We start from the raw sequence: 24,973 nt of genomic DNA, 5'->3' as shown, positions 1-24,973 counted from the left end.
TACCATGGTTTTTGCTGCAGTTCCTCTTAACTGTTCACAATAACAGTAATTTTGATGAGGGGTGCAAAAACTTTTACATGCCGCTGTATGTTCATTCTCTTGAACATTTTTCAATAGGGTTTCGGCAGCGGAAAATACTTGAAAAAGACGTCGTGTGCATATGGCCACTTTCTGCTCCGGGAACTCAGTAATAAAGATTTAGTGTACACATAGCATAATGCCGGGCAGGAAATCTGCTGAGTATGCATTCTATGGGATCAGACCCTTACTGCGGAGGTTTATAATGGTATCTTGGGTACCTAAACTCTTGTCCCGTATGGAAGCCATAATATTAATGCAAAATATTATTGTTGTGGTTCTTCTAGTCTTTAGACGCCCACGCTGAGTATTTCCAGTATAAGGGTATGTGCACACATTATGGATTTTGCTGCGGATTCGCAGCAGATTGGCCGCTGCAGAGTCGCAGCAGTTTTCCCTGAGTTTACAGTACCATGTAAACCTATGGAAAACAAAATCCACAGTGCACATGCTGCAGAAAAAAACACGCGGAAACGTAGGAATGTTTATTCCACAGCATGTCAATTCTTCGGCTGGTTTCACATTCGCGTTTCCCTGATCTGCGAACTTCCTCCGTGAAGCCCCGCCCTCGGCCGCACCTCCGCCGCTAGCTCCGCCTACTTCTGCATGCGGCCCGCATGCGACCTGCGTACCTATCTTTAACATTAGGTACGCAGGTCGTGCGGCTGTATGCGGAGGCTGCCGCATGCGTTGTTTTGACGATGCGGCGACCAGCGTAGGACGCAGCCTGTAGCATTTTTTTTTTCCGCAACGTCAAAACGACGCATGCGGCAGCATCTGCATACAGCCGCACGACCTGCGTACCTAATGTTAAAGATAGGTACGCAGGTCGCATGCGGACCGCATGCAGAAGTAGGCGGAGCTAGCGGCGGAGGTGCGGCTGAGGGCAGGGCTTCACGGAGGAAGTCCGCAGCCTGCCGCAGATCAGGGAAACGCGAATGTTAAACCAGCCTTAGTGCGGATTCCGCACCGGTTTACACCTGCTCCATAATAGGAATCCACAGGTGTAAAACCGCAGGTGGAATCCGCACAAAATCTGCCAAAAAAAAAAGTAAATCCGCGGTAATTCTGCAGGAAATCCGCAGTGCGGTTTACCTGCGGATTTACTAAAGTCAGTCCGGAAAAATCCGCAACACTTTCCGCAACGTGTGCACGTATCCTAAGATGTTTTAGGATGCCGGCGTCTTTTGTCCTTTTTTTCTGACGTCTTTTTGATTGTTTTTTGTATTCATCATTTCCCATGGTTTTATATATATATATATATATACTAGATTGTGGCCCGATTCTAACACATCGGGTATTCTAGAATATGCATGTCCCCGTAGTATATGGACAATGATGATTCCAGAATTCGCGGCAGACTGTGCCCGTCGCTGATTGGTCGAGGCAACCTTTATGACACCATCGTCGCCATGGCAACCATTATGACATCTACGTCGATACTGTGCCCGTAGCTGATTGGTCGAGGCCTGGCGGCCTCGACCAATCAGAGACGTGGGATTTCCATTATGACATCATCGTCGCCATGCTGTGCCCGTCTCTGATTGGTCGAGGCCTGGCGGCCTCGACCAATCAGAGACGCGGGATTTCCAGGACAGACAGACAGACAGACAGAAAGACAGACAGACAGACAGACAGACGGAAAAACCCTTAGACAATTATATATATAGATATATATATATATATATGATCTAGTAAGCAGCTTCCAAGTAGAAGCCTCCTACAGATTGGACTGGTCGCTTTTTTTAGACACTTCATGGCTTTCAAAAAAACATGAAGCAGTTAAGGCTACTTTCACACTAGCGTTAACTGCATTACGTCGCAAATCCGTATTTTGCCGAAAAAACGGATGCGTCAAAAAAGTGAAAAACGGTGACAAACGTATGCCACGCATCCAGCATTTCGACGGATCCGTCGCAAATCCGCTAAACATTTCCGTCGAAATACTGGATGCGTTGCATACGTTGCATCCGTTTTTACCATCCGTTGCATACGTTTTTACGACGGATCCGTTTTTAAAATGGGAGGCTCCCAAATTTGATTGGCTACTGGAAAATATGGAAAACTATATAGTTACTGTTTTTACAGCCCATCTTTGAGGGTTTTAGTTTTGTGGCAGCGATGGAAGGTGTTCTTGTGAGGATTGCTAGTTTGGTTACCGACGTTATCTTTGAGACGAATCGCCTGGATATCATAGTGCGGGAGAAGGAGGCGGCAGCGGAAAAACGGAGGATGCTTCTGCAGCAACGGAGACGACTCTGGATACATCCGATTAATGAACTACGGATGATGATAAAGGGATCCAAACCCTAACCATACCCCTAACCTCACACCTAACCGTTTAATGAACATTTTCTGACAGTCATAGTGCCACGTATTTCAGTGCCACGTATTTCAGTGCCACATACTATAAATACTATAACTACGTGGTTATATGTGGCACTGAAATATCGTGGCACGTAAATTCGTGGCACTTAAATGCGTGGCACTGAAATACATGGCACTGAAATATCGTTGCATTTACGTGAAATACGTGGCACTTATGTACGTGGCACCTATGTACGTGGCACCTATATACGTGGCACCTATACTAGTGGCACCTATACTAGTGGCACTTATATACGTGGCACTTATATACGTGGCACTTAAGTACATGGCCATATATGTGGGGTTGAAGGCCCAGGCCAGGTTTATATAGATTTGGGGGTGTCTGGCCAATTGGCAACAAAATCCAGCTTCTGAGCATGCTCAGTGTAAAAAAACGTATTGCAGCGCTGCATTGCGTCGTACGACATGTCCCGACGCATCCGTCGCTCATAAGCTTCCATTGTAGCCAACGACGCATGCCGCAGGATGCGTCGCGACACGTTTTTTAGGCGGAGACAAAAAACGTTACAAGCAACGTTTTTTGCCGACGACGTGTCGCCAAATTTCGACGCATCCGTCGTACGACGTACACGACGTATGCCAATCCGTCGCAATATGTCGCCAATACAAGTCTATGGGGAAAAAACGCATCCTGCAAACACTTTTGCAGGATGTGTTTTTTCTGAAAAAAGACGTTTTGAGACGGTTTGCAGTTAACGCTAGTGTGAAAGTAGCCTAAGAAGCTAAAATGAAACTAAACATATTCACAACAAGCTGTTTTGACATTGCTGTGCATGAAGTTCATTTTTGTTAACATTTCTTGAGCAAGTTTTTAGGCAGAATCCGTCTTAAACGTTGTATGCACAAGCCCTGATAAAGTTTTGTACAAATATGACTGAACACAGTGGAAATGTTTAATTTAGATGATATTAGTCCACGCCTGCATTACAGCCCCCAAGACAAGTAGATGAGGCCAAATTTTTATTCCGAATACGTTTCATGAGCAACTCGTTCAACCCCCTCCCTATAAACATCAGATCGATGGCGGCCGAGCGATCTTTCCTGTGTTCTCCGAGAGTCCGTTGGCGGTGGCTTGTCTGTAAGGCTAGGTTCACATTGCATTAGGGCAATCCGTTTAGCGCTAGCGGATTGCGCTAACGCAATGTTTATTTAGGGGCCGCGTTAGGGGTCGCGTTAACGTCCCCGCTCTCGCAGATCCCCGATCTGCGAGAGCGGGGACCGGACCTCGGGCGTGCCGCGGACGCTGCAAGCGGCGCCCGAGGCGCGCTACAAAAGAACGGCACATCGCTAGCGCGAGCCGAAAAAAGGCACGCGCTTGCGATGCGCTAGAGGGAAACTTCACATTGCTGTCAATGGGACCCGTTGCACGGCGTTAACTGTGACATTTTCGCCGTGCAACGCTGTCCGTTAGCGTGCACACATTAACGCAATGTGAACCTAGCCTTAGCCAATAAAAGGATCGCCAGTCGAAAACCGCTCAGGCCAGATCCTTCTGTTCCCTAAGATCTATATGGGGACAGTCAGCCGGCCCCCCATTCACATCAGATTGTCAGCCATACCTGTCGGTATTGGCGGGGTCAGCAGATATTAGTCTAATGTGTATGGGGCAATTACTTTCATTGTGGCCAATAATTTCTTGAAGTCCACAGTGTGGACCACGTGTATATGGACATCAGGCCCTCGTGTGAACATTTTCCCATCCTAAAGCAAGTGACCATACGAATGCTCTACTATATTGTAGTAAAACCTACTAAACTTGTAGCAAGATTCAGCCAAGGGCTTGTTCATACTTTATGTTGTTGTGGTGGTTTTTTGAGGAGCGGAATAGAAAACCGCAGCATTTCTAAAATCTGGATAAGCAAATACAAAAAAGAAACGAGAAAAGCTGAACGGCACTGCCTGGAAAAACTGAGGTGGTCACTCTGAAACCCAGGTGCCGTATAACGAATAGAATTATCTTCAGCACACACAAAGATCACGGGTGTTCTTCAGAAAAAATGCACAAAGTCATAATTGCATACGAAAAAAGGCAGAGAAGGCACTCACCGATCTTAAAATCCCAATTTTATTCAAACTTAATTAAAATTCCATGGCCAGGAGGGTGAGGAAAAGGAGTTGCTGTGAGCAGGAACAAACGATGGCCGTTTCGCGCTGTGCTTGTGCTTCTGACCCGTAGAAGCTCAAGCACAGCGCGAAACGGCCGTCGTTTGTTCCTGCTCACAGCAACTCCTTTTCCTCACCCTCCCGGCCATGGAATTTTAATGAAGTTTGAATAAAATTGGGATTTTAAGATCGGTGAGTGCCTTCTCTGCCTTTTTTCATATGCAATTATTTATAAAATCTCACATTACTTTTTTTCCTGATGCAAATTGAACCTTGATGCTGTTTTTGTTTCTTCTTTTTTTTAGATTTTTCTGTTAAACGCAGCATGTGAATTCCTTTTAGGTTTTTATACGCTTTTCTTTTCTAAAGAAAAGTATCAAAAACTGCACTAACAACACAATTTAATGCAGACTTGCAGCTGTGGTTTTCATGCATGTGATCATTACCATTTGCTCTTAATATTGTCTATATATGAATTATTTCTTTATAGGTGCCCGATGCCTACACTGAGCTGGCCGAGCTTCTGGTAAAGACGGACCCTCTCGGAGCAGTAGACGTCTATTGCCAATACCCTCAAAGACCTTCCCATGAACAATCATTCGATGATGCGTTCATCCCCGGGGAAATTATCCGCTTGCTTATAAAAAGCGAGAAGTACGATGACCCTCGTCTTCCTGTGAACATGATTTTATATGGGAAAATTCTGGGAATTGGTAAGTGACTGATGGAAAGTCTACGATTTAAGATGCGTGTGTTTAGAACATTTGCCATCCCATTACTCAATGTGAGCAGAAGTAACATGATTCTTGTTCTCCCAATATTTTATGATCACCATATGTAGGAGATACATTGATTATGCCTTCCCAGCAGAGACCAGCAAAAAGATTCAGGCTGCCCGATTCAGGATACAATCCGATCCTCCATGGCGGCCAGTTGTCTTTTCTGCGGTCAGCATCATAGACCCGGCAATATGAGCACCTCCGGCATTTGTGTTGTGCTTTAACTATGCACTTCATAGTAAACGCTGGCAGCGCCCAGGATGCCAACCGCAGAAGTGAAGACTGCCCTGGTTCTGCTGCCATGGAGGACTGACCCGCCCGCTGGACGAGGGCATCTCCAATCGTAGCCCGCCATGATCTGTTTTATACACTGAATCCTGCAGCCTGAATATGTCCTGTGACATAGAATAAGATTATACTTAGACATACCGCTGTAATCTTAGCCCGCGCGCACTTTGGGTACATCAGATTTGTAAGAATGGACCATGAGACGGTGTTTATGGTGATGTCTCCATAATCCGCTGTTATCATTTGACCAAAATGGTCTATTGTCTCCAAAGAAACCAAACTCCCAAAAACCCAACATCTGCTAATAGCAGGTCGGTAAGATAATTAATTATTCAGCGATACACAACATCCATGTATCAAAGAGATTTATTTCTGAATGCTCTGGTAGAAGACTTGGAGAATGGCGGCCATGCTTTATATACGCCTCTATTATAAAGCTAAACGTTTTCTTTTTTTATTATATAAAAGCCATAAACACTAATAGAGTTTTTTCATTGTTCATTTGCTACATAAAAGCAAAATTAGGCATTTTTCCAAATAGTCTTCATTAAATAATTGTTTATGACATACTGTAGAGTGAGTACAAGTCCTTTGTCTACATCTGTACTTTTCAAAGCTGATACAAATCCATCAGATCCCCAGATCGTCCTCGCTCCCTTCTCTCAGCGTTACGCTTGGTTCAATAGCCGTACTAAAACTGGGGTCAGTCACGTTCGAAAATTGTGTGCTGATCTGCGATTATTGTTTTTTCCCACTGCAGACCATTGGTTCATTTGTAAAATTGTCCATTTGCACTGGCACACTGGTTATAATGGGTCCATGTTCTCTTCTTCTGATGTTTCTTCCTTTTTTTTTTAATCCATGTTCTCCTCATGTATGCATAATACGCTCTTCTGAACAAGCCCTTAGGCCAGGTTCATACATCTGTGATATATGGCACGTGGTCAGATGGCAATACACAGTCTGACGGGCAGGTCTCCTTGCCCCAACCAACTACCCCATATATACCTATAAAGCAGATATTTCAGATAAAGAGACCCCCAATCACATAGAGTAATGTAATCTGTACACAGAACGTATATCTCAGACGTGGGAAGCCGGCCTAGTGGTAAGAGAAGGGAGGTAGAAGAAAGAATTGCCATCAGGTTTGACCGATTTGTATCAGTTTTGAAAAGCACCCAATTTCTGTATATCACATAGAGGGTGGAACATCTATAGTATCTCCACAATGTGGAGTGGGAAGAAAGTATCTAGAGTCTCTAGGAGGGCAGAGAAGGAAAAAAAGCTGTAGAAAGAGAGGGAAAGTATATGAAGAGGAAATAAGTGCAGGGTAGGAGTAGTGCTGCTATATGAGCTGTTGAATTCAGCAGCACCCTGGTTATATACAGACCACACATTCAGTCTATATTAGTGGGATCGACACTATGATTAGAGAGAAATCTGAATCTTGGAGGAATGAAGATTGCAGACTGAAACTTAGTGTACTTTTACTAACTAAACATGAAAAATATTTGAGAGGAGTCCCTACAGGATAGGTCCCAGCAACGAGACTCGCCTTATCGCAGCTGCCGGATACACATGAATTGGCCAATTTATGAGCTAAGTATTCTCAATTTTTCATATTTTCTAGTGCAGTAATACAATTCAAATTTCAGATATTTCATGTTTGCAGGCTATAGCGCTACAGAGTGCAGCTTTATTTTGTTGGTTATATATGGAGATGGCTAGTCTTAGTAAGCACCTGTTCACACCTGATCTCTGTATGGAAGTGACAGTCGGTCTTTTGATATTTATGTTAGTGGGATGGACACAGTCAAGAAAGAAATCTGAAACTTGGATCTGGCTGCAAACTTCAAATCAGGGGTCTGACAATAAATGAAGGAATGAAGATTCCAGACTGAAACTTAGTGTACTGATACTAACAAAACATGAAAAATATTTTTGTCCATGTTAACGTTATCCACAATTCAGATTTGTAAAAAAAAATATATATATATATATATATATATATTATACTGAGTGAAGGATCCCAATCATCTTACAAAATCAGTGACAATGTGTTCATTTTTCCTTAATCGTATCTTTTTAAGATAACCTAAAGGGATCATGTCCTTTTTAGCATGTGAACTGTCCTCAGTGCCTTGGTAGTGATACAATGTGCATCACTAACATGTTTATTTCATTAAAATTGTGGTCTAATCATGTGCAAAAAGGACTTTATATAGTTAGATCGTACCTGCTCATTTTAGTTTTTTTTTTCCTATTCCAGGTTCTCTGGAGAAGTATATAACCATTCTAGAAGCAAAGTTCAAAACCAACATTCTCAAGATGGTGTACGCCGGCATTCACAATAAGCTAGAGGATGACGAGGATCTGCAAGATTTCTTTCGTTTTAAATGCTGGATATGAAATAATGAACACTTTTATATATATTTAAAAAATTTAGTTCCTTTTGATCATTGGGAACAGAAATGTGGTGTTCTTTATCTGACTTCATTATCTGTTAAAATGTGAATTCCACGCAAAGCCAGATAAAGTTCTTTGTTCTGTGTATGACGTGAAAATCATCTAGTTTTATATTTTATAACACTGTAACCTGCTAACATTAGACCAGCACTAATTTCCAGACTTTGCATCTGCAGATCTATGCCAAGAATCCATACTAAAATTATGGATATAACCATTCTTTTGTAATGTATCTTAATTCGCAAAAAGAAAGCTTTGCAGATAGCCTCTGATATAGCCCCTCACTACAAAAATAAATTAAAAAAATATATACTGTATATACCGTTGTGTGTATACAGCACGCATGCAGATGTATGCGCACTATTTTGATACAGCTGCTGTTTTATGGTTACAGGGTTAATCTGTATAGCTGAATAAAAGAATGTTATTTTGATTTTAAAAAGTGTCTTTACATTATTTCAGATCTCCACGTCAGCCTTTCGGAGTCCTCTTTCATCTGTGCAGATCAGAATAAGAACTCAAGCAAACAAGCGTATAAATCGGACGTGTGTCATCAGATTTTTAACTGGATAGCACGCTGACTAGTGATGAGCGAATGTACTCTGTTTAAGGCCGAAGTCACACTAAACGTATGGAAAATCGGCCCGAGTCTCCCTGCAGAGAGGCGCACGGGTGTAATGCGAGTACAATCCGATTTTTCACATCTAGCATCCGATTTACATCCGAATGCAGTGCGATTTTAACATGGGCTTTTACATAGAACAATTCTCTGTCATTTACACATCGTTTTCAAAGGAAATATTCCTCAAAACATATAAATATGTATATATATATATATATATATATATATATATATTTATTTATTTATATTAGATAGAATAAAAGCGGGAAATTCATGTGCAGCGTACAGTAAAATCAGAGTGACAGGTTAGCATAGAATATATACACATAGAACACATACCGGGAAGGAAATATTTGATCTCTTGCTGATTTTGTAAGTTTGCCCACTGACAAAGACATGAACAGTCTATAATTTTGATAATATCTGACAAATGTGCACAGATAGGGCAGTACCGAAAGGAACAGGATGGGGGTGAGGTTGCTGGTAGCGCTCACCTGTAATGGCCGTGTAAGGACACAACGTCTATAGAAGTCTTGTTCCGTATCTGCCGCCCCGTGGCTGGAGCAGAGGACCGTCCAGATAACAGTTTGGCAAAAAGGTTTTTTTTCACCTTGAGAAAGGCGCTGGTCCGGCACCGAAACTTATTGTTATGAATAAAAACATTGCTTATACTCTCCAGATCTCATCATTTCCGTGAGCAAAGCCCAAACATTGTGATAATCTCCTCTTTGCCAAAAAGTCTTTGAGTCCATAGTGGTCTATGGATACCCTAAGTGGATACACCGAACTGTCAGAGTGGTATAAAGCTACGTAGCCATTGTGCTGCCATCCAACTCCGATTATGCAGAGGTAATAGTAAAATAGCTGATTGGGAATCGGCCATAATTCCCAATATTGCATATGTAATTTTAGCTCTTTGCTTTCATTGTTTTATATATTCTGTAGGACCAATGTTATATCGCAAATGTCACAGCATCAGATGCTTCCTCATACAAAAGTAACTACAAGGCTTATCTACAAAACAAGTATATTTAAATGTTAATATGAAACAGTGAAAACATATATAGAAGATGTGTTTTCCGAGTGGCTTCTTACACTCCAGCTCTTCCTGTAGAGGTGCCACTTCTCAATGCATCTTAGGGAGCAAATGGATTCGGACGTCCCATTCTATTGGCCCCGGCAGCAGTCAGCGGCCCCTCACCGCCTGGCATCCTCGACTCTTCTGTTGATTATTTGGCCTCATGTGACGTCATCATTGCAGTGTGACACGTGACATTGCCCCAGAAGAGCTGCGGACTCTGCCAGGTAAGAAGTGGTATTCCCATTGTGGCAGATGTAATGGGACGTGCAAAAAATTTGTGCTAAGTAGGCATCATTGTGATCGGTTCTGCTCTGAACAGGCAGGGGACTAGAAATCAAGTAGATCAGATTGTTCAGATAAAATATCATAACTTAAAGGAATCAAACTCTGCACAAATCCGACTCATGGAAACCCTCTAGGGTATGTAACACAACGCTCTTCTTGGAAAGTTCCTTTAAGATCTTACTCACACAAGCAGCGGCTGTATTTTACAGCCACAATGCCCAGCTGCACCCAGGTCTCCTAACTTGAAAAGCAAAACACATTCCTACGAGTTCATGGCTGTCGGACCCTAAATACCTTTGCTATATGGTTGTGTGAATAAGCCCCAACACCGGCTGCATTACTCCGCAAGGAACACTGGTTACATAGAAAACCAGTAAGCAATACTAACTGGTCTGTCTTCGAAAATACTTGTATACCCCATGAAATACCAATTGTGGAGGGTCTTTCTAGCATTCCTGACCAATCTTTACAGGAACAAGCCCTACTGACACTAACACGGGATATAATAACATCCGGTTATCAATTTGTACATTTCCAGGAGGAAATAAAGAATAACATCGTAAGACAGAGGAGAACGCAAGTATTTTAAAAAAGTGTCATGCTAACAATGGTCATCATTAAAAAGAAGCCAAGCCGAGGAAAAATTTGTCTCCAGAATGATTAAGGATAAACAGTCACCTTTATTGTAAGTCTTTTTATAAAAACAGATAGGCAGGACTATCACCGATAACCTTGAGCATAAACTGACGTGTTTCCACTAAAACGTCTTATTCATAGACCATAAATAAGACGTTTTAGTCGAAATGTGTCAGCTTATGCTCAAGGATGTTTATAAAAAGACCAACGTTGGAGACGACTTCTTCCTCTGCTTGGCTTCAGGACCAGGACGGCTCCGTGCGGTGACTCCTCTCCAAAGAAGCGTCTGAATGCAACGTGTGAGCCGACTTCCCTTTTTCCCCCCTTTCCATTTTGATTAATCAATAAAAAGAGCGGCCGAGTGAGATGTCACAAGGAAGAGAGACAGTTAAAAATATATATATTTTTGGAATCACAGACCTGAAGGTCAGATAAAGGTGTAGAAAAAAAATAAGATTCTTATTGTCTTGAAATTAAAGTTTGTTGAGCTTGGTGACAATCAGAACTCGAACAGTCTGGTCAAAAGATGTGGAAACACACAGGCCTTTCTTATCGGGGCTCCAGTCGATGCTGGAGATGGGCTGCGTGGACAGAGTGACGTTCTGAAGGAGGCTGACCATTCCCGCCACCCCAATGTCCACACCGTCAGGGTCCTTCCGGGATCGCTGGGCGGGATATTCACTATGAAGAAAAAGAAGTCATCATATGTCAGTAAAGGACTAAAAAAAAAAATGGCGTATCGTACATTGAGGTCAATGAATAACTATTACAGGTTTCAGAAAAGGAGGGTAAATGGCTAGAAATGATCACATGGCTGCAGAGGTCCAGTGACCATAATCAAAAGGCCTTAAATGTACTTAGTGATGACAGCGAAGTGTGATGTCTGATAATCATCATGGTGGTTATTACATATGAATTTGCAATATTTTGTTTACTCCTTTTGGTGCCTTTTTTATATTCTCTATTACTACTATGATTGTTTTTTACATGACCCAAGAAAACCCTTTATTGCCTTCTACTCCAGAAATAAAAGACGGTACTCACTATTTCCAGAGATGAAGACTTCCAACTCCTCCTGTCGTCATAAAGACATCTCTGTTTTGTGGCAGGTGCCGGACTTGCCAGATGGTAGACTTGTGTGCCTGAAATAAAGAGTTTTCATCATTTCTAGTTACATTTTGTAGAGTTTTGTAATGTGTAAAGTGCAACATATTCCAGTATGCAACGGGAAAATGAACCGCATGCTATGCCAACAGTTTCTAACTAGCATTGAGCACTTAATGGATTTTTCTTTTCCCCATTTTAGGGTTGGTAACAGAGATAGATCTCATAAAACTGCTGCAAGTGTTGCCTAAAGTATACTGTGGAGTCACATTGTCAGTCTTCTGCTGGTGATAGGTTTCTTCCTGTCAGCTCTCAGCAGTGTGAGATCACATCTTATAAAAAACATAGACATTCTGTACACAGCACATATAAATGTGGAAAGGAAGTGTGATTAAGGGGAGGTTGTAGGTCAAGCTAATTGCCTACTATATCTTGGCTCTCTTACATAAAGCAGATATAATGATATCGTCAGCTGCATGTGGAGACAAGGATAGTGAATCCGGGAGGGCAGAGGTCAGAGTGCAGTGACTGGCAACATTTGGAATTTGCTTTTAATAAAAGTGGAAAACCCCATTAAGGATCATTTCCAGGGAAAAACAGCCCGTTACCCCACCCAGTTGGCATTCCAACAACAAGATTCTTTGAATCCTTCTGGCATGCACCTCCCCCATGGAGGAGACCGGCATACACATGGCACCCAAAGGGGCCGTCTTCCCTCCACTTTGTTTCCCTTTGTGGTCTGGTTCTGAAATGGCACAACAGAGCTTCAACAGGCAGTGGATCACGTCTGCCATTAAAACCTTTATGGCATAAATCTCTATAAATGGAAAGCTCAACTTAGGAGTAGAATAGAGAATTACCTTTTCGGTTACTGATGCAAAACCTTTTGTAGGATGTTGGGTCCTCATGTCGTAGACATGAAATTTGCCTTCTAAAGATGTGGCGACCAATTTATTCATCATGATGTCCGTTCTGTCAAACTCTAAACTGCAGACCTGAAACAAACGTAATAATGATGAAGAGTAAGAAAGTATGGAGCTCATCAGGAGCGTGGAGACATTCACAAGGTGATGGGGCGGCTCACCGGGAGGCTGCCCAACGGGGACTGAGGCTGTACTCGGCTATGCTCCATGGAAATCACAACTGTATGTGGCTTCAGCCATCTGATACATACACTGAAGGATATGAGGGTGGTGGGCCGGCTATGGTCACTTCCACCAGCTAAAATGATGCCCTAGGAAAGAACTATTGCACTTCTGAACATAGAAGAGACCTTCATAAAAAAAAAAACAATGGTGGCATATCTGAGGGTACTGACGGCATTACTGTCCACCTGGAATAGCTCAAGCCATGTAAAGGGAATAAGCGGACATGTTACATGGCAAGATAGTTAGAGGCCCCCCATAATCACTACAGGAAAGTCAGCTACATGCAATGACCTTGGCTCGGACGGCCATTTTCATACACTTCAACACCCGATCTTGTCATCCCCAGAGAACAAAGGAACCCACAAATGAGTCAGGGCCCCGCTCACAAGGCTAGAATCTAAGGAGATAGAGGGGAGGCTGGAGGTACAACGTGCTTGTAGTGAATGGTCCAGATACCTATTATTATAGTAGACAAGGGTATATGAGGAAAGATGCAGGAAACGGCCACAAGCATGGAGAGTGGTGGAATCTGGCGAGAGAAAAGGGAAGGGTTGGAGGAAAACATGGGAGGAATGGAGAAAATTGAAAATCAGGGAAGTGCATCCCAGAAAGTAGGGGCAGCACAAGGAAAGTCTCAGAGACCGCACTCCACCTCTACTGGCCACCAAGGGTTCAATAATTGGAAATAATAAAAACCTTGTGGTAAAGATGCACAGAATAAAGACGTCTGCAGCATAAACTGACACATGCGGGGTCACTCCGCAGCATCGATATATAGGGGCAGGGCCGGCCTTTGCCCTGTGCGACCTGTGCGGCCGCACAGGGCGCTAAGGCTCGTTAGCATACAAGGGGCGCATTTGAGCTCAGCAGATTAATGTCACATTACATCACAATGTAGACGCTTAATGGCCTGAGGGCGCCCGCACCTCTTGTGGCGCCCCCCGCCGCGCCATTTGCGCTATCTGTATCTGCCGCTCGCCTGCTCCTGCCCAGTGCCGCCCGCCCGGCGCCCGCCCTGTCGCTCGGCTGTCTGCGTGTGACGTAATGTCACACGCGCAAGCCGTTCTCCCCGCTGGGCAGGGACAGCACGCAGAGGAACTTTAGTTCCGCCTTCTGCTGTCCCCGGCGGGAGAGAACGGCTGCACAGCGTGTGACATTACGCCACACGTCCCCGCTCGTGCCCCGCCGCTCTCTTCCCGGCACTGAAGAGCAGAGCAGAGGTGGACCTGAGGAGCCAACTCAGCCAAGCAAAGCGTGAGTAACCACCTCACATGGCCTCCACTATGCTGGCGGCCGCCCCGGGGGGGGGGGTTGGGGTGCAGCTTGCTTTTTTGCAGTGTGCGTGGGGGGGGGGGGGGTTGGGGTGCAGCCTTATTTTTTGGTGTGTGTGGAGGGTGGGGTGGGGTTGGGGTGCAGCTTGCTTTATTTTTTGCAGAGTGTGTGTGGGGGGGTGGGGTTGGGGTGCAGCTTGCTTTATTTTTTGCAGTGTGTGTGTGGGGGGGGTGGGGTTGGGGTGCCGCTTGCTTTATTTTTTGCAGTGTGCGTGTGTGGGGGGGGTGGGGTTGGGGTGCAGCCTTATTTTTTGGTGTGTGTGTGGGGGGGGTGGGGTTGGGGTGCAGCCTTATTTTTTGCAGTGTGTGTGTGGGGGGGGGGGCGGGGTGGGGTTGGGGTGCTGCTTTATTTTGCAAACGTATTATGTGTGGGGGGGGCGGGGGGTTGGGGTGCAGCTTTATTTTGGAAACGTATTATGTGTTGCCGCAAGCAAGGGGCCCATCCGCAAGCATGGTCGCTGTGACTGGGTCCGGACACTGTGGCTGGGCACCATTGCTGTGACCCTTTTGCTGTGGGGCCCATTGTGTGGCTGGGCACTGTGCTTGTGGCAAAAATAAAAAAAAAGGACACACCATGGATGCGGGCGGGCGGCACTGGGCCCCCCCAAGCCACGGGCCTGGGTGCTTCCGCATCCGTCGCATCTATGGTGTGTACGCCACTGCATATGGCTCTAGGAACACAAAAGGGTGTTTAGCCTGATTTTCAGGCGTCCTATGGGTCTACCATGTAACATACTACTATGTCCAGGGCAGAAGGGGCTAAAATAGCCCTATGGTGCCTAACCTAACCATGGCAACCGGGGGGGCAATTGGGGGTTAGGTGCATTGCTCAGGAGCCACCCTACTCTCACTTCCTCCCGCTCCTCTCTGCTAAATGTATTCATCCATCCTTCTCCTTCTCCTTCTCCCCCTCCCACTCTTCCCAGACTTTGTGCAGTGTACAGTGGCTTACTTGTTTCTAGTTACTTATCACCTGCTCACCTCTGCCACCTTAGGTTTAAATGAGCAGATAGATGGTTATAGTAGCATGTGGACTGCACTAATAAGACTTTTGGTCCACACCTAACCTTTTCAGGGAAGAATAACATTTGTCAGGCAAGATGAGCCCTAAGAAAGCATCTGGTGCACAGAACAGAAAGCGAAAGGCCTTAGCAGAACAGGCAAATCAAAAGCAAGCAGGGTCTTTAAAAAGACTGTTCGAAAAATCTTCTGAACATGGTGGCACCAATGTACCGAGCACTGCTGAGGAATCAACATCAGATATTCCACAGCAAGAATGTGAAATAAGGAGTGGTATGGATACAATCCCATTGGAGCCAGGGGAACCATCAACATCATTGAAAATTAGGATCAGCGAAGTTGACCAAGAGTCTACCATAGCAGACGTTTATGAGGTTGCAGTAGAACAAGATCAGTCTACCACACCAGCCCTCACATCAGAAGGGGATAACACATGCCAGCATGTGGAGGGCATTGATGAGGCTGAAAGCAGTGAAATTTCTGCAATCATTGACTCAGATCCTGCACTTTGGCCTACATTAAATTCTTCATCAATTGATCTAATCGTAGAAGCAGGCCGGCCCCTGTGCAACTTAAAAATATAGAATTTAAGAGAGATGAGAGGAATCGACATTTTTCAGAGGACTTTTACTCTAGAATTTTGGACAATGGCGTGAAACGAGCAAGAAAGTGGTTGGTGTACTCCAAAAGTTTGAACAAAGTATTTTGCTTTTGTTGCAAACTGTTTGATAGAAGATCCCGTACGGCACTTGCATTGGATGGATCACAGGATTGGAGCCATATGAGTCAGATGTTAAAGGCCCATGAAACTTCCATTAACCATTACTCAGCAGAAACAAAGTGGATAGAAGTTCAGCTTCGCATGAAAAACAAAAAAACAATTGACCATCAGTTACAGAGCAGAATACAGAAAGAGCAGCAGCACTGGAGAAACGTACTGGAAAGACTCATGCGTATTACTCAGTTGTTGGCTGAACGGAACTTGGCATTTCGAGGATCTTCTGATCGTCTATACACCGCAAATAATGGAAATTTTCTTGCTATAGTACAGTTATTAGGAAATTATGACTTTGTAATGGCAGAACATCTGCGACGAGTCAAGTCAAAGGAGACATCTGACCACTACTGTAGTAAAACTATTCAAAATGAAATAATTAATTTGATGGCCAAAAAGGTTATTAGTGAAATTCTTGAAAGATGCAAAAAGGCAAAGTATTATTCCTTAATTCTTGATTGTACAACTGATCTAGCCCATCAAGAGCAGATGTCTTTTACCATCCGTTTTATTGATGTTAAACTTGGGTTATGCCAGATCAGGGAACATTTTCTTGGATATGTTGCTGTAACAGACACAACTGGTAGAGGATTATCAGATATTATTCTTAATTTCCTAATTAGCAAAGAGCTAGATATTGATGACTGTCGTGGCCAGGGCTATGACAATGGTGCCAATATGGCAGGCAAAAATAATGGTGTTCAAGCCAACATACTAAAAAAAAATCCAAGGGCGTTTTTTGTACCATGTGGATGCCACAGCCTCAATTTAGTGGTTGGAGATGCAGCAGAATCTAACATAGATTCTATAACCCTGTTTGGAATTATTCAGCGTGTATATACTATTTTTGCTGGGTCAGCCAAGAGATGGAAGGTTTTGACAGACCATGTATCAGGTCTTACTGTAAAACCTCTATGTACCACAAGATGGGAATGCCGGATAAACTGCCTCAAACCACTGATCCAAAATCTAGCAGGTATACAGGAGGCATTATTTGCCCTTTCTGAAGACAGCAGTACAGAGCCAAAAACAAAACATGATGCTCTAGAGTTGTCCCAACATATCCTTAATTTTAAATTCATGGTGTCCTTAATTGTGTGGTATGACATATTATTTCAAATCAATATTGTGAGCAAAGCTTTGCAAAACCAGACCGCCAACCTCATCACAGCAGCAGACATGATTGAAAAAACCCATGATTTTCTTAAGAAATTCAGGGAGAATGGTTTTGAAGGCTCTTTCCAAAGAGCAAAGAATATAGCAGAGGAAAATGGTGTGGACCCCATATTTAAGAGTACCTCACGTGTTAGAATTAAAAAACCCACTTTTAGCTATGAAGGACGGGATGAACCAATTGTGGATGCAAAGCAGAAATTTAAGGTTGAGTTCTTCAATGTGTTGGTGGATACTGCTTTAAATTCAATGGAGGAGCGTTTCCAGCAACTCAGTATTCATAATAAAAAATGGGGCTTTTTGTACGATATAAAGAGCCATGAATCACGGGAAGACTTGTTGGCACATAGTGTAGAACTGCAGAAGTCTCTGACTTATGGCAATAAGTCTGACATAAATGGTGCTGAACTTTCTGATGAACTCTGGCACATTCGGAATGTGCTCCCTGATGATGTTGAGACTCCGCTGCAGATACTTGGTTTCCTCACCAAAAATGAGTTTACAGAGCACTTTCCACAAACCTGGACTGCACTTCAGATTCTGTGCACCATCCCGATTTCTGTGGCCTCAGGAGAGCGCAGTTTTTCAAAACTTAAGCTCATTAAGACATATTTAAGGTCCACTATGACAGAGAGCAGGTTATCCTCACTTGCAGTCTTGTCAATTGAAAATGATGTGTTGGCATCTCTAGACTTAAATGAAACTATTGATGAGTTTGCCAAAGTAAAAGCACGGAAAGTTGCTTTTTAAATCAGTTTATGTAGCACGTTATTATGTTCTTGTTGTTGCTGGATTACAGTATAGTGCACTTTATTTTTATTTTTTTGTCTTGAAGGTTGAAAATTGTGCACATATTTAATGACAGTTTTTCTCATGTATGTTGCATATTTATTATATTATTTATATTTGATATTTTAAGATATTTTATTTAGTATTAAGGTGGATCAAAAGTCATAGAATGACTCTTGGTCCGCACGGCACCCGACCTGCTGCCACCCGTCCGGAACTCTTCTCCATGCTGGCCATCATCTCTGCACTCCGATTGGCTGTCAGCGTTGGGCTGACAGCCAATCAGAGTGCAGGGCGGTGTTTGGCCTTGCAGGCCGCCGCTCTGCACTCTGATTGGCTGTCAGCCCATATGGCTTTGGACCAAGCGTCATTTTTTCCTTTTGGTCCGCTTTAAAGCACTTTATAATTCCCGTTATTGCAATATTAGTGTTTCTTCAAGTGTTTTGCAGGGAAACACAAGTTTTCTAAGTAAACGTGTTGTTGTGAATATTAAAGAGTTATTGTTTTCTTTCAAAGTTTGGAGGGGGGGGGGCGCCGTCCTGCAGTGTCGCACAGGGCGCCTTTTGGGCTAAGTCCGGCCCTGGTGTAGCCATTTCCTTAGACCTATAACTTTCATTTTTTGGTCAACTGAGCTGCGTGATGACTTGTTTTCTGTAGTTTTTATTGGTCCCATTTTGGGATACATACGTTTCTTTCGCTTTTTTTTTTTTATTTGCTCTATGGGTTAAAATTACATTATATTTTGATAGATCAAACTTCTACAGAAGCGGATATAACAAATTCACTTTTTTATTTTTTGCATTTTCGGGGCCATTTTTTTACACTTTTTTTTATATACTACTTTTAAGAAGAGGAGATAAGAGAAGGAGATCTTGTTAGGATCGGAGGATGCGTGCAGGTAAGTACCGGGAGACGAGGTCACAGATGTATGGAGGAGACAGGTTGTGGATGGCTTTGTATGTCATGGTTAGGCTTTTGTACTGGAGTCTCTGGGTAATGGGGATCCAGTGCAGGGATTGACAGAGGGGAAAGGCCGGGGAATAGCAGGGGGACAGGTGGATTAGTCGGGCAGCAGAGTTTAGAATAGATTGGAGGGGTGCGAGAGTGTTCGAGGGGAGGCTACAGAGCAGGAGGTTGCAGTAGTCATGGAGGGTTTTTGCAGATTCTTGGTTGAAGAATGTACGGATCTGTAAAATATTTTTGAGTTGAAGGCGACAGGAAGCGGAAAGGGCTTGGATATGTGGTTTGAAGGAGAGATCAGTGTCAAGGATTATCCCAAGGCAGCGAGGGGGGGGGTTGTGTGAGATGGGGAAAGATGATGAATTCTGTTTTGGCCCCACATCATGATCCATACTGTATAATGGTCCCACATGATGCTCCACACTGTATAATGACCGCACATGATGCTCCATACTGTATAATGGCCACACATGATGCTCCATACTGTATAATGACAGCACATGATGCTCCATACTGTATAATGACAGCACATGATGTTCCATACTGTATAATGACGGCACATGATGCTCCATACTGTATAATGACCACACATGATGCTCCACACTGTATAATGACCACACATGATGCTCCACACTGTATAATGGCCCCACATGATGCTCCATACTGTATAATGGCCCCACAAGATGCTCCATACTGTATAATGGCCCCACATGATGCTCCATACTGTATAATGACCACACATGATGCTCCATACTGTATAATGACTGCACATGATGCTCCATACTGTATAATGGCCGCACATGATGCTCCATACTGTATAATGACCGCACATGATGCTCCATACTGTATAATAGCCCCACATGATGCTCCATACTGTATAATGACCGCACATGATGCTCCATACTGTATATTGGCTGCCAATGATGCTCCATACTGTATAATGACGGCACAAGATGATCCATACTGTATATTGGCCGCACATGATACTTTGTACCATATAATGGCCAGACATAGCTACTTCTACACATGCGGCTGCGCTCCGTACACTTTGCACACACGGCTCCGCTGCGTACACACGGCTCCGCTCCATACACCTCATACACACACGGCTCCGCTCCGTACACCTCGTGCACATTCAGCTCCACTCCATAACCTTGTACACATTTAGCTCCGCTCTATACGCTTCATACACACACGGCTCCGCTCCATACACCTCATACACACATGGCTCCACTCCATACACCTCATACACACATGGCTGCATTCCATACACCTCATACACACATGGCTCCGCTCTATACACCTCATACACATTCAGCTCCGCTCCATACACCTCGTACACATTTAGCTCCGCTCCATACACCTCATACACACACGGCTCCACTCCATACACCTCATACACACACGGCTCCGCTCTGTACACCTCGTAGACATTCAGCTCCGCTCCATACACCTCGTACACATTCAGCTTCGCTTCATACACCTCATACACACACGGCTCCGCTCCATACACCTCGTACACACGGCTCCGCTCCGTACACCTCGTACACATTCAGCTCCGCTCCATACACCTCGCACACACACGGCTCCGCTCCATACACCTCGTACACATTCAGCTTCGCTCCATACACCTCATACACACACGGCTCCGCTCCATACACCTCGTACACACGGCTCCGCTCCGTACACCTCGTACACATTCAGCTCCGCTCCATACACCTCGTACACACACGGCTCCGCTCCGTACACCTCGTACATATTTAGCTCCACTCCATATACCTCAGACACACACGGCTCCGCTCCATTCACCTCATACACAGACATGGCTCTGCTACATCCACACTGTACACCTCCTGACCCCACACAAGGCAGCTTACTTACCTCATCCAGCAGCACCATGTGGCAAGTTGGCAACCAGCACAGCCGAGTCCTGCAATCCATGAAGGTCCCGATCATGTGACCCCTGACTCCTCCCCTCATGTGACCTCATCACAGGTCCTGTGCGCAAAGAGCAGGCAGCCAATATGTGGTGTAAGGCTCTGCGGGTGCAGGGATGACCGGCTGATACATCGCATACTGAAGGGTAAGGGACATGGCTTAACACAAGGGGGCGTGTCGGCTGCTTCTCCTGCTGTCTGCGGGAAGCAGAGCGTCCCATGCGGGAGTGCTTGGCATGGCAAAGGCTCAAAACTGGGACAGTCCTGCAGAATGAGGGACAGTTGGGAGCTATGTTGTTTGGTATCATAGTATTAGTCAGGACTGAGGAGGATTCAAGACAGGAGCACTACAGGGAGGAGGATGGACGGCATCAGTTGCTGCTGCTGAGGATAGGGTAATATCAAGTGATTTTAGGCAAAACCTGTTGCGAGATCTAGTACAGCTCCAATCATATAGAATGCGTGTGAAAATGGATGCACACGGACCCGTAGCTACATGTCTGGAATTACCATGGAGCACGGATCCTGGACAACACGGATCTGTGTGCTTCCATGTGCAGGGATCCATTATGTGGGACTGAGCATGCTCAGAAGCAAGTGATGTGCTGTATGGGAAAGTGATGAAACTGTATGGGAGCAGGATGCAGACATAATGTAGACTCTGCATGCTGTGCCGTCATACAGTGAGCGGCCTCACTAGAAGGGCTTGTGCCCTATGTTATAGTGTGCTAATAAAATGTATTGGGAGCATGTATATAACATGGGGCACCTGGTTAGGGGCTGCATGGGTGGGGCTGCTTTCACACTAGCGCTTTGGTACGGTGCATTGTGATGTGTAGCAATCCTGATGCATCTCGATCCAGATTGCATCCCTATACTTAACATGGGGATGCCTGGACCTGCTTTTGCATCAGGATTTTTCATGTGCTCCCAAAACACAGCTTGTTGCGAATTTTGGGTGTTAAAAAAAATCTGCAGACATCCTGGTATGTAGCAGCGCATCCAAAAGACATACGATTGTCAATGTAGAAACCCCCGAATCAGGCTGCCTGCGTCCAATCTGCATGGGGACTTCGTACTGCACATGCTCGGAGCCCCATTTTTTCCTTTCACTTTCACCCGTCTCTCCCCACTCCTTTCTTCTCTCCTCTCTCCCCTCTGCCCCAGAAGTCAGAATTTCACATTTCCAACCAAATCCTGATCAGGATGCAGTTCCATGCGTTTGCATCCATTTGCAGAAAAAATACGGATGCAGATAAATCTTATCCAAGAGGGAATGACTACAGCAATGTACCAAAAACGCCACATATTAGAAAGTAATACCCTAAGACTACAGCCGAGTAGCAGGGCCCTGTTCACAAGAGCTAACAATCTGAGGAAACCGCAATGCTAAAAACAGTCTTTACTGCTTCAATAGATACTTATACAGGTGTATAATGAGGATCTCACTTTACAGGCAAAGACCTGGAATGATGACTGTGTAAAACGTATTTCTATTTAAAAAAAGAGCCGGACTACCCATCACGAGGAGGTGTCTGCACGCCATAGTTGTCGCCCATAGCGCCGTCTGTTCTGCCCGGCAGCGCCCGCCCAGTGCCAGCAGCAGGAGGAGTCACCACTGGCGGCGCTCACTTCCTGGTCGCTTACTGCCTCTGTGTACATGATGATGGCGGGCTCCGGGAGGCCGCGCACAGGACGTGCAGGGTGGGCGGCATTGCTGGCTGTGGTGTTGGCGCTGTGCTGGGCAGCACTGACTGACAGTCTGCCTATAAGCCACAGTGGGGTCTGGGATGTCAGTGTGTGACTAATATATATATAGATGTGTGTGTGCTCTCTATATAGTCTGCACACACAGCTGTGTATCTCATATATATGTATTTATTACACATATTCTCCTCAGCACTGGCTGACAGTCTGCCTATAAGCCACAGTGGGGTCTGGGATGTCAGTGTGTGACTAATATATATATATAATGTGTGTGTGCTCTCTATATAGTCTGCAAACACAGCTGTGTATCTCATATATATGTATTTATTACACATATTCTCCTCAGCACTGGCTGACAGTCTGCCTATAAGCCACAGTGGGGTGTGGGATGTCAGTGTGTGACTAATATATATATAATGTGTGTGTGCTCTCTATATAGTCTGCACACACAGCTGTGTATCTCATATATATGTATTTATTACACATATTCTCCTCAGCACTGGCTGACAGTCTGCCTATAAGCCACAGTGGGGTGTGGGATGTCAGTGTGTGACTATTCATATACACAGCTCAAAAAACTAAAGGGAACACTAAAATCCCACATCCTAGATATCAATGCATTAAATATCCAAGTTGTAAATCTTTATTCATTACATAGTGGAATGTGTTGAGAACAATACAATCTAAAAATGATCAACGTAAATCACAACTAATATCCCACGGAGGTCTAGAGTTCAAATGATGCTCAAAATCAAAGTGGCAAATGAAGTTAAAGACTTATCCAACTGCAGTGGAAATGCCTCAAGACAAGGAAATGATGCTCAGTAGTGTGTGTGGTCTCCACGTGCCTGTATGACCTCCCTTCAACACCTAGACATTCTCCTGATGAGGCGGCGGATAGTCCCCTGAGGTATCTCCTCCCAGACGTGGACTAAAGCATCAGCCAACTCCTGGACAGTCTGGGGTGCAACGTGACGTTGGTGGATGGTGCGAGACATGATGTCCCAGATGTGTTCAATCTGATTCAGGTCTGGGGAACGGGCAGGCCAGTCCATACCTTCAATGCCTTCATCTTGCAGGAACTGCTGACATTTTCCAGCCACATGAGGTCTGGCATTGTCCTGCATTAGGAGGATCACAGGGCCATCTGCAACAGCATATGGTCTCACAAGGGGTCTGAGGATCTCATCTCGTTACCTAATAGCAGTCAGGCTACCTCTGGGGAGAACATGTAGGGCTGTGCGGCCCTCCAAACAAATGCCACCCCACACCATTAATGACCCACTGCCAAACCGAACATGCTGAAGGATGTTGCAGCACGGTGGCTCAGTGGATAGCACTGCAGCCTTGCAGCGCTGGAGTCCTGGGTTCTAATCCCACCTGGGACAACATCTGCAAGGAGTTTGTATGTTCTCCCCGTGTTTGTGTGGGATTCCTCTGGGTTCTCCGGATTCCTCCCACATTCCAAAGACATACTGATAGGGAATTTAGATTGTGAGCCCCAACGGGAGCAGAGATGTTAATGTGTGCAAACTGTAAAGCGCTGCGGAATATGTTAGCGCTATATAAAAATAAAGATTATTCTTATTATGTTGCAGGCAGCACATCGCTCTCAACAGCGTCTCCAGACTCTGTCACGTCTGTCACATGTGCTCAGTGTGAACCTGCTTTCATCTGTGAAGAGCACAGGGCGCCAGTGGCGAATTTTCCAATCTTGGTGTTCTGTGGCAAATGTCAAGCGTCCTGCACGGTGTTGGGCTGTGAGCACAACCCCCATCTGTGGACGTCGGGCACACAGACCATTGTCATAGAGTCGGTTTGTAACCATTTGTGCAGACACATGCACATTTGTGGTCTGCTGGAGGTCATTTTGCAGGGCTCTGGCTGTGCTCCTCCTGTTCCTCCTTGCACAAAGGCTGAGGTAGCGGTCCTGCTGCTGGGTTGTTGCCCTCCTACTGCCCCTTCCACGTCTCCTGGTGTACTGGCCTGTCTCCTGGTAGCGCCTCTAGACACTACGCTGACTGACACAGCAAACCCTCTTGCCACAGCTCGCATTCATGTGCCATCCTGGATGAGCTGCACTGCCTGAGCAACTTGTGTGGGTTGTAGAGTCAGTCTCATGCTACCACGAGTGTGATAGCACAACCAACATTCAAAAGTGATCAAAACATCAGCCAGAAAGCATTGGTACTGAGATGTGTTCTGTGATCCCCACCTGCAGAACCACTCCTTTATTGAGGGTGTCTTAACAGCCAATAATTTCCATCTGTTGTCTATTCCATTTGCACAACAGCATGTGAAAT

General features: G+C 44.8%; 3 protein-coding genes across 4 annotated transcripts in view; 2 read left to right on the top strand and 1 right to left on the bottom strand.

Moving 5' to 3' along the window:
- Nucleotides 1-8,544, top strand: part of LOC143804460 (uncharacterized) — a 34,431-nt gene extending 25,887 nt beyond the window's left edge. Inside the window, exons 5-6 of the mRNA XM_077282576.1 lie at nucleotides 5,060-5,282; nucleotides 7,906-8,544. Coding sequence (XP_077138691.1) covers nucleotides 5,060-5,282; nucleotides 7,906-8,045 — 363 coding nt within the window. The 3' untranslated portion in view covers nucleotides 8,046-8,544. The remainder of the gene's footprint in view (nucleotides 1-5,059; nucleotides 5,283-7,905) is intronic.
- The window catches only part of LOC143804462 (uncharacterized), a 523,411-nt gene that overhangs the window by 484,696 nt on the left and 13,742 nt on the right, over nucleotides 1-24,973 (top strand). The gene's annotated exons all lie outside the window — the stretch shown is intronic.
- LOC143804463 (dynein axonemal assembly factor 10-like) lies at nucleotides 11,139-20,940 on the bottom strand. 2 transcript variants are annotated; one of them, XM_077282578.1, is made up of 4 exons: nucleotides 20,908-20,940; nucleotides 12,691-12,825; nucleotides 11,771-11,868; nucleotides 11,139-11,407 (listed from the first exon to the last, which is right to left on the bottom strand). In XM_077282578.1, exons 1-4 carry the CDS (start codon nucleotides 20,923-20,925, stop codon nucleotides 11,200-11,202), a joined length of 459 nt encoding a protein of 152 aa, XP_077138693.1. In that variant the 5' UTR covers nucleotides 20,926-20,940; the 3' UTR covers nucleotides 11,139-11,199. The 2 variants fall into 2 exon arrangements, with proteins under 2 accessions (XP_077138693.1, XP_077138695.1); XM_077282580.1 differs by lacking the exon at nucleotides 20,908-20,940 and adding an exon at nucleotides 12,915-13,751.

The sequence above is a fragment of the Ranitomeya variabilis genome, chromosome 2 (genome assembly GCF_051348905.1).
Source record: "Ranitomeya variabilis isolate aRanVar5 chromosome 2, aRanVar5.hap1, whole genome shotgun sequence".
NCBI lineage: Eukaryota > Metazoa > Chordata > Amphibia > Anura > Dendrobatidae > Ranitomeya > Ranitomeya variabilis.
The sequence above is the reverse complement of the archived record's forward strand: the minus strand, read 5'-3'. Positions and strand labels throughout refer to the sequence as shown.

Excerpts from the sequence above, each read along its gene's own strand:
- LOC143804463 (XM_077282580.1), bottom strand. The coding sequence starts at position 12,962 with ATGGAGCATAGCCGAGTACAGCCTCAGTCCCCGTTGGGCAGCCTCCCG. Across the intron at positions 12,826-12,914 it reads CCCCGTTGGGCAGCCTCCCG|GTCTGCAGTTTAGAGTTTGA; the intron begins GTGAGCCGCCCC and ends CGTTTGTTTCAG. Across the intron at positions 11,408-11,770 it reads AGTCTTCATCTCTGGAAATA|TGAATATCCCGCCCAGCGAT; the intron begins GTGAGTACCGTC and ends TTTTCTTCATAG.